Source organism: Labrus bergylta, chromosome 20 (assembly GCF_963930695.1).
Source record: "Labrus bergylta chromosome 20, fLabBer1.1, whole genome shotgun sequence".
Classification (NCBI taxonomy): domain Eukaryota; kingdom Metazoa; phylum Chordata; class Actinopteri; order Labriformes; family Labridae; genus Labrus; species Labrus bergylta.
In genome coordinates, this window is record NC_089214.1 from 4,394,287 (window position 1) to 4,404,073 (window position 9,787).

At 40.5% G+C, this 9,787-nt stretch overlaps 1 protein-coding gene across 2 annotated transcripts in view; it reads left to right on the forward strand.

Annotated features, from left to right (window-relative positions):
• Window positions 1-8,119, forward strand: part of epc1a (enhancer of polycomb homolog 1 (Drosophila) a) — a 30,325-nt gene extending 22,206 nt beyond the window's left edge. For both annotated transcript variants that reach the window (XM_020645192.3, XM_020645191.3), the window contains 4 exons: window positions 4,041-4,198; window positions 4,643-4,784; window positions 5,095-5,506; window positions 6,462-8,119. In XM_020645192.3, the coding sequence (XP_020500848.1) occupies window positions 4,041-4,198; window positions 4,643-4,784; window positions 5,095-5,506; window positions 6,462-6,534 (785 nt within the window). In that variant the 3' untranslated portion in view covers window positions 6,535-8,119. The remainder of the gene's footprint in view (window positions 1-4,040; window positions 4,199-4,642; window positions 4,785-5,094; window positions 5,507-6,461) is intronic.
• Window positions 8,120-9,787: the final 1,668 nt, after the last annotated feature.

Genomic DNA, 9,787 nt, shown 5'->3' on the forward strand with positions numbered 1-9,787 from the left:
ACATGAGGAAAAGACTTAGTTAAAGCCAATATGCACTCTTTATTTTTGTTTATCGGAATTCTTAGATGGATCGAAATATTGCACAATGCTATCACAGATTTTTCTCATCGTGCCGGCCTAGTTCACATCCATGATTTGTAGCTGGTCTTTCATTGCTTTGTTGTTGCATTGCTGCAAGAATTCTAGAGGAATAGAAACACCGTAAAAGGGAATTGGAGAGAAGTGGTTATTTGTATTCCATTGCCTAGGTTCATGAAAGTTAGTGCTTATGTTGCAATTTTTGACAGATACTGTAATCGTGATATGGTTAAGCTGATATTACAATCTGTGAAACTATTTACATTTATGGAAAATTTACTGAAACAACACTAATGTCATGTTAATCTGACATTTATAAGCTCAGTCCTAACATGTTTTTTCAGATTTTGTAAACATTTGTAGGCCACAGCACATTATTATGCCGTTTCATCACACAAATAAACTTCTGCACATTGCTTTATAGCAATCTTGATAATGTTTGGAAAAATTGTGCATCCTTGTGTGCACAATACAAACAAAAACCAATTCATCAGAACTGTTGCTCATATCACCAAACCCGAAGAGGTTTTAATGAATAAACAACGACGGCCTCGGAGTGTATTGTTTGGAGCTCAGCCGAATAGTGTGGCAGGAAAGGAGGACTGCTCTGACTATTCCAGGACCCTTTGTCCGAGTTTGGCTCATCATCTTTCTGTACAGAAAACAAAAATAATTAACAGAATTGCCTTTGTAGCAGGCATGCAGAGGGCTGTAATTGAAAAATGTATTCATGCATAAAATGACATGAGGTGCTGTTGAATAATTGATTTTATGCATGTGAATATTCAAATGTGAAAAAGAGAAAAAGTAGGACTTAAAAAGCCAGCTGCTGCTCTTGTGAAACACTTTTTGATGAGGCACCTCAAAGGTAGATTGCTCTGCTCTGGCTGGGGCTTCCATGCTGCTGGTAAATCACATTCACTCCCTGTTTACAAACCTCTCTCCATATTATAATACATTAATTCCTGCTCCCATGGCTGGGGGAAGTCAATTAGAAATGGTCCTGTATAAATAGATCCATGAGACGTGCTTGAGTGTGTCTGGGTTGGTGGCTGTACACATGGCGTCAGGGAAATGGGGGTATTTCAGGCAAATTACAAGGGATACAAATTTGCCAGAAACCAGACCCTTCAGGCTCAATAACTCAAAATGAGTTGGGTCGTTTTAAGGAGTACATTTTTGGCTGAATGCACTACAACTTTCTGTGGTCTTTGTGGTTTCTGCTATGTAAAGGATTTCTAAATAATATTGCCTGAACTGAACTGTTAATACGACATTTGGTCAACATGTCTGTTGCTAGTTTAACTAAACTGATGGTAAGAAATGAAACAATCTGAAGGTATCCAGAAAGAATTAAGTCCTGTTGGCTTTTTTCCCTCCCCTGTGATTGATTCCTATATTTGGAGGAATAATGTTTCCACCTTGAGGGTTGTTTCTGTAATTAAACTGGAACGAGATTGAAAAAAAAAAAAAAAAAAAAGTTTGTCGTAGAGTATGCCCACTGCATGGAGTCATGCGGGGGCATTGCTGTGTTTGTATCCTGTTTTTTAAGAGCCATTTATCTAAGACCTAATCTCAGCACACGGTTTTTCCTTCTATTCGTTTCTTAGTTGGAGCAGCTGAATTCTTGTTGTTGTGAAGACCACTCTGCTGTTTTGGTTGGTCCCTGATAATGTGGTGAATAATTTTTAAATCTGCTTAATGAATTTGCTACAAAGCCCCCTCCCACATAGAGAAAACCTAAGCAAACTATCATTTAGCTGTTCCAACAGACTGATAACTTTCCCTAGGCCATCGAGAAGTGTTTTTTAATTTGTTGTCTGCACGTCTTTCTGAATCCATCAGTGTAAGTGCACTGCTGAGAAGAAAAGTAACAACTTACTCTTTGGTTACTTTACTTGAATTAAAAGTTCTGATCTGCATTCTCCTCAAAGTGCTCCTGAGAAGATCAGTAATGGACAAGGAGAAGACGTCGTGTTTATGGCTGGTTGTACTTTGTAGAGAGGCTGATACTATATGTATAGTCTTCACTTTCAGAGTCCTTGAAGCGTGCATGTTGAGTCACAGGGACACTTGTTAGTGTTCTGAGCAACACTTTGTTTAACAAAGAATCCAAGAAATGTGGATTTAGTTCAAAGATTGGCAATTTGATGACCAGAAAATTTGAAGTGAGACTAAAAATATTTTCTTTCTTTCTATTGTAAGTTCTTTTGGAGCTTTTGCCTTTTTATTTTGACAGGACAGTTGATAGATAAAGATATCAGGAGAGCGGGAGATAGAATGACATGCAGGACGGAGTCGCAGGTCAAACTTAAACCTAGGCCATCAGCTTGTAGGACCGTGGCCTCTGTACATGGGGTGTTACCTAACCCCTTTAGGACCTCAGAAACCAGAAATTAAGCCGCCACAATACTGAAGTTTAATACCAAGCCATCATTCTGATTCCAGTTTGAAGTCTCAGTACATCAAAAACAAATGTTTCCATGGTACTCCTGATTTTACTGAATCCAAGGATTCTTGACTGCTTGGATATGTACGCGCTAACACTACAGGTAGAACACGTCGTTGTAGCAGTTACCTTGAATCATTGTGCAAATGTGAATGAGAGCTGCTCAGTGAAATCTCAGGAGTGTACAAAACATTTAGTCTTTGTTTGATTAAACATCAAACTGGACCTGGTTTCTTCTGTTCCCTTTCATAACCTTGTAGCCACAAACCCAAATCAGCTAGACCCTTGTGTTATTGTGCCAAAGTCCCTCTGATGTCTGAAAGCCTTCTGAGGCATCAGAGAACATCATGCAAACAGGAACAGTCATCGACATTAACCCATGTTCTTTGCTTGTTGGTTACTTTTGGCTGAATTACCATGAAGTGTGATTCCAGTTTAATCAGCGATTGTCCTGCCTGTACAAGCTCCACAGTTACTGCATTGTGTTGGTAATGATTTAAAATGTCATCAACATCTGCATGGAAAAATAAGCTTCTGACAGCTGCAGTGAAAATCTCTATATGTTAAATGTTTATATTTTATCAGATTTTGCAAAATTAACTCAAAGCATTTCTCACTGTATAATCTTGAAATAGTATTTTTCCAAACTCCATGACTGTTGCAGTTTTTCAGCAGATTGCATGGGTCTTATGAAAGTTTCACCTGTAGTAGAAATACAGCAGCTAAATGGCATTTTGGCGTCTCGTGATGTCATTTTTTCATGGTAACAAATGTCATTTCTTCAAATGCTTTGACGCCGATGTGTTGTCGCTTCTTTTTACATAGAAGGGAAGCAATGTAGTGACAATTTCAAGCAACGACTTGCAGATCAAATGATTCAAATCCTATTTGCTTGGTCTGTAGACACATTCGTCTTTCTTTGAGTAGGAGTGTCATTCCCTGTTTACACAACAGCGATTTCATTTGTTACGTTTTGTCTGTTAATCTACACAATCACAGCATTTTGGTGCCTTCAAACGGAAGGTTTTGTAAACAGGTCCCAGAGTGTCTCAAAGTTTTCCAAACAGCACCATTTCAGTCGCCATGTAGGCGGTGTAGGCTGGTAAAATGAAACGCTGGCTTTGCGCACATGCTCATCATGCTTTCAGTCAATAGCCATGCGAGGGTAGATGGAGGACTCCCAAGTTCTGTTTGTGCTATTCACTCCTTGTAGACATTCATTTAATATGGATTCTCTCTGTAGTTTACGGTCACTTGGAATACCACCCCACCTTTATCGTTCGTCCACACAGATATTCTTGTATTAGCTGTTTTTGGATGTTTACACCTCCCGGTTCTGTAGTTGTTTATGCGGAGCCGTGTGCACGTTATTCTTTTTTTAAAACTAAATAAATGACTCCCTTTCCAGAGGATTGTTCTCATGTAAAAGTGGCTTTAGCTGATTCAATTGTAAAACAAAGCACACAGTCATATTCTGGTTTTGACATGTGCATCTTCTCCGTCCTGTCCACAGTGTTCACGGCAGAGCAGTACCAGCAGCACCAGGAGCAGCTGGCCCTCATGCAGAAACAGCAGCTGGAGCAGAGCCAACAGCAGCAGCAGCAGAAACAGCAACAGCAACAACAACAACAGTCCAACAACAACAACACCACAACAACTACCAACGCACAGGTCAGTGAGGATGAACACAACCAGCAGCCTAAACTACACCTGTGCTTCAGCTTAATAAAAGAACGTCTGTCGGCTGTGAAAGTATTAAAAGAGAGGATGTCTATCCACTCAGATTCAGATTTTTGATCCATCTATTTTTTGTCTTCTTCCTTTGCTGATTTCTGAAAGCTTTATCATAAAGTAAGGGGAAAATAGGTGTCTTTTTATATTAATCTGCTAATATGGAAATAATTTAAAGTTGAAGGTCTGTTCACACGTCCTTAGGAAACGGGACACATCGTCTTTCCCACGAGCAGAATTAACACCACTGGCTGAGTTCCTGTTTGGCAGCAGGAGTGCTGAGCTCAGCACTTTCATACATTTCGACAAAGCGGTCAAAGTCTTTGGCTCAAACTCACATTTTTTTTTTTTTTTTCTTTTCTTTCTTTCTGATTTCACAACCAGGCACTTGGGTCCAAGACTCTGGACCAGGCCAGCGCCCAGTTTGCTGCTTCGGCCCTCATCACCACGGACCAACTGCTGACTTTCAAGCCCAAAGAGGAGCTGGTGCTGGCGAGTGGAGTCAACGGGGTCCTGGCGAGTGCAGGTAAGGGTCACTTATCTACAACTTAACACACTTCTGTCCACTAAATATTGTACTGTGGGGTCATGAGTCTGGGTCCTGAGGGCTCATCAGATCATTTATAGGAAAACAGGACAAATATTTCTGTAACACCAGTTTGATTATTTTCTCTAACTTTTCTCTAATTATTGCTTTTTCACGAGTTAGGAAAACTTTTGTCCCCCAGGGCTTCTTAAGTTAACAAATGGAGCGATGCAAAAACAACACATGATGAATACTTAATCCAGACTTTTCTAAGAGAAAACAGACGAGAGCTTTTCTTTCTGTTCCTCAGGTGTTTTCAAAGGCTTGCACCTCTCCAGCACAACCGCCACCCTCCACCAGACCAACCAGACGACACACACCACCGCCCCCGTGGCCCAGACTTTTCTCCAACCCTCCTCCATCTCCACCAACCCATCGTCCGTCAACGCTATCCCCACCTCCCTCACCTCCACCCCCAGCGCCCACGCAGCAGCAGCACTGGGGATCCTGGGATGCAGCCCTGCCAACGCCAGCCCCGCCACCACTCAGGTCCTCATCGGGAACAACATCTGTCTGAGTGTGCCGTCGGCCGCCAGCCTGGCTGGACGCCACATTCCCCGGACCCTCGGCAACGTGCCGCCCTCTGCCTTAAAGCTGTCTGCCACAACCAACATGCAGATGCCCAAAGTCTCCGGAGCATCACCCATGGATCTGGGCTCAAGGTGAGGCCGTTTGTTGGACACAATCTCTTAGAAAGTTTGGAGTATTTCTGCCATTTCTGCCTGCAAAATGACCTCAAAGAATTAACACGAGTGTTTAAAACATCATAATATTTGGTTATTTGAAAGAGTTTGCATAATTTCTGTACTATCCCTTTAACCTGTTTTTGTTTTGACAGATTTTATACTTATTCAGGATAAAGAAATGTTTATCCACAGGGTCTAATCAGCTTACACTTGATTCAAGGCAACATACCGTAAAATCCAGAATATAAGTCGCTCCGGTATACAAGAAGCTCTCTTATAGAGAAAAAGAGTTGAAACTGTCTTCCTGCGTGATGATTTACATTGTGTTGAGCGATGTCTACAACGTGCATTTTCTGTGCAGCTGTGTCGATCTTTAAGTTCTGTCTGTTTTCACGTTTGGGAGTTTGCGCTCCTACTAGCTACAGTACGGTAGTCGAGCTCTCAGCCTGCAGGGAAAGTTGTGAGGCACTGACTCCTAGCTTGCGAGTCGCTCTGCCCGACTCTGCTGGTCACTCTTTAACTTTAATATATGACTCTTTAAATCAAAAGAGCACTCCAAAATGTTTATTTACAGAACAATACACCACTGTTGACCTCGTGAGGGAGAAAAGATGTGGAAAAAGTCGCGCAGCCAGCCGTCTGTGTCGCCGTCTTTCCCAGCATAACGTGCACTCAGCTTTCAATACACAATGAATGGGGATGGGTTTTTAATCGCATCAGGTTGCAGTTAGTAGCTGTTGTACCCGCTGTAATGACGCCGCGTGATTCAGTATTTTATACTGGTATATTGGTCGTACCAGCAGCCAACTTTTAAGACGAAAAAATAGGTGTTAAAAGTGCGTCTTACACACCGGATTTTATGGTACATGTAAAAAAATAAAAATAAACACACAGGAGTTGAAACGTTAATCTTTTTCCTTTACTCCCACAGGGATAATCACGACGAAGACAAGCCAGCACTGAACAGTATAGCAGACAACACAGTGGCCATGGAGGTGACGTAGTAGCGGTGCAGCGAGGAGTCCGCTCTTTGGGTGCTGTGCATCGTAGCATCGGGAATGCAAAAGGGACAACAGGACTCTGACGCAGACAAGACAGAACGAACGAGAGGCCGCGGCCGCTCGCTTGCAATTCTCATCTCTCATACTTTTTAAACCTTTATTTTTGTTTTTTTTGTTACTGTTAAAAGTACAAGATCGACATGTGTAAATTATGAATATGGCAAATTAGTATCTGTACAGTAACTACATATTTGTAATATCCCCCTTGTATATATATTACTTGAATACAGAACTGTCCATTTGTGATGTTTTGCACTTGGGAGTCAACTTAAAGAAAAAAAAAGATAGCCAAGTAACTTGTGGCGAGTGTGAGAGATGTGGGAGTTGTATAGACAAAGAGTTTTTATCACATCATGTGCATGGTGCGGAGCCTGCTGTTTTTATCTATTTATTGTGCTGTGTTTACAGTTTTTTTGTTTTCGGTTTGTTTTTGTTATTTTTTTTATTTGTACACTGTACCTTCGTTGGTTCCTGTGCTGTAGTAAATGTTAGGTAGCTACGGACTCCTGGGTATTTTTGTATATTGTGAACACAAAGCAGGTCCCCCACCCCCACCCACCTTTCTTTTGGGTCCCTGTGCTTCTCTCTGTGGATCATGTGAAAATCAATGGTGACATACATACAGACCAGGAGAGCCAGGAGGAGGAGGAGGATGAAGAAGAAGAGGGTGACTTTGGTTCACTTAAAGAGAGGTGCTCCTCTCTTCCTGGGAGCTTCCATTAACATTTTCCCAAACACAAGTAACAAAACAGGGATGAAGTCTCTTCCCAGAAGCCTCTGCTGCTTCTGATTAAAGCACTATTTTTTGTGATGTTTCTGTTTTTGTTCATGGTTTTGATAAATATCAATGCTGCTTTTGTATTTTTGTTTTTAAAGGGGCAGTCCTTCATTTTTCATGCAAGCAGAGTCTCCCCTTTCTATTTGATTTATCCCACCAACATTTTTGTAAAAAAAAAAAAAAAATCAGTTATTTTTGTATTTTTTATTTCCTCGTTCTTGTGGTAAACTTGATTGTAAGCTTTTCGTTTATTGAAAGACTTCATTCTTTCTGTTCCTTTGTTACTTGGTCATGCATAGGTGATAAGGGAGGTGAATGGGCAGTAATCGCTGTACGTGTTTCATCATTCCAGTTTTTAAAAACAAAAAATGCTAATGAGAGGATTGAGGGAGGGAATATGAAAAAAAACATGAGTTTTCTCCCCTCTTTTCCCCTGTTTTGATTTTCTTTTGATTTTCTTTTTTTCTTTGAAAAAAGAATCTCCAGACGGCTGCAAGGCCAAAAACCACAAGTATTGGGTGCCTTCCTTTGGGGAATTTAATGTTCTCTCTTCTGTGAAGAGTTAGGCACAAAGGCAGCATTACTTAGTAGTGCCTCTCGTCTTTGTCTGAATTTGAATGCCCAGTCCAATGGCAGGATATATCCTTGAGGTTTACTTGTCCCACCTGGAGGCTGAAAAGACTAAAAAAAAAAAATGTGACAGAACTCTCACTAAAATAAGACAATAAAGCCCAGGGCATTAAATGTGAACTGTTCGGACTCTGGTGTCTTTTATACTCCTGTGTGTGTTTCTGTGTGTGTTTGTCACCGCAAAGATCTCAAGTTGTATACTTGATTTCATTTAGATTTTGTAAGTCAGGTGAAGTCTTTCATCCTATTGCATCTTTAAGAGGCAGTTCAAGAAATATCTTCAGTTCAGAAACATTGTTACTGTTTTGATACGATATCAATGTCTGTCATTTCTCTTCAGTTAAATGTTATCAGACTTTTCACAATCTTTATGAAAATTGTGCAATTGCTTTTGCTTCTGTTTTTTAGCTTAGCTTAGCATCAATGCTTACAACACGGGCACACCGAGCAGGCCATGGCTGGCTCGTAACCTCCAGTAAAAAACACCCAAGTTTTTGTTTTTAACTGAAGTTTCAAGCAGTTCAATAAATTTTCTTTATAGGGAGTATGGAGCGGCTGCTGGTATCTTTTCTTAAATTTAGACCACATGAGCCAAGCTACTTTTCATGAGGATGGGAGCACTATACAAAACATCTTATCACCTCTATTGTCATATGGGGGTACAAATCTTCAAAGTCAGAGATTAGGTTTTGACAAATTAAATTTAAACCATGTCACTGGCTAAAAAAAAAAAAATATATATATATATATATATATATATATATAGGTTATATCTATTATATCCAATCCTTGTCATTTGCATCAACCTGTTTTTAAGTCAACAGAGCTGGATTTAAAAGTTGTACACCTACATATTTAACGGTTGGTTGTAAATCTGTGTTTCAGGAGGAAGAGGATTACACAAACTACACTTTTCATTACACACATTTTATATTCATCCTGCCGGAGCTCATCCAGCATTAACTCAACAACAGATTATTTATTCTGCAGACGAGAAATCACTCAGCAGAAAGAGAGCTGGCCCCCCCTCACACTCTGCAGGTTGGGCGTTCATCTTTGTCACATATTCTATCATTACTGAGCGATTTTTGTTGTTTTTCTCATCAACTTTTCTGGGTGTGAACAGAACTTGTTTGGCCGTAATAAATCATCCATATCGTCTGGGAAACATAGCTGCAAGTTTAGCTCATATCTTTGTTCGTCATCACTTTTTATCAAACAGAATCCACATCCTTCTATTACTCTCAGATGTTATTTAGTCTAATGTGGAAACTTGGTGGATGAAGGCGACCAGGTTTTTCTTTTCTCTCATGCCACATTCTCACCAGGAAAGTTTATCCAAACTTGCATGTTTACTCAAATCCCTCTGCATCCACGATGCATTCGTTGACAAGCCTGGCAGTGCCAAAAACACAGTGCAGCTGCTGGTCACCACTGGATCAGATGTCATGTAGAGAGAGAGAGGTGGGAATCGTGCAGGCAGAGAGCCAGGCGTGTTAACACTGAAAGTCTCAGACAACAGGTGTGAAGCCGGAGGCAGCGGCTCAGGCTGTGGTGACAGACAGTCTGCTTGTGTGAAAGGTGACTCCACTTTCCAAGTAATCCAGAACAGGAAATGACATAATCAAACATAGGTCACAAATCAGATTAAAGAATATGAATGGTCATTATATTGAGGTACACTGAAACAAATTTAAGTTAAGTATGCCTAGAGGACAGAAAAGGATCTAAAAAAAGTATATAAAGCCGTCACCTTTTCTTCTATTGATAAAAACTTACTTAATCGAA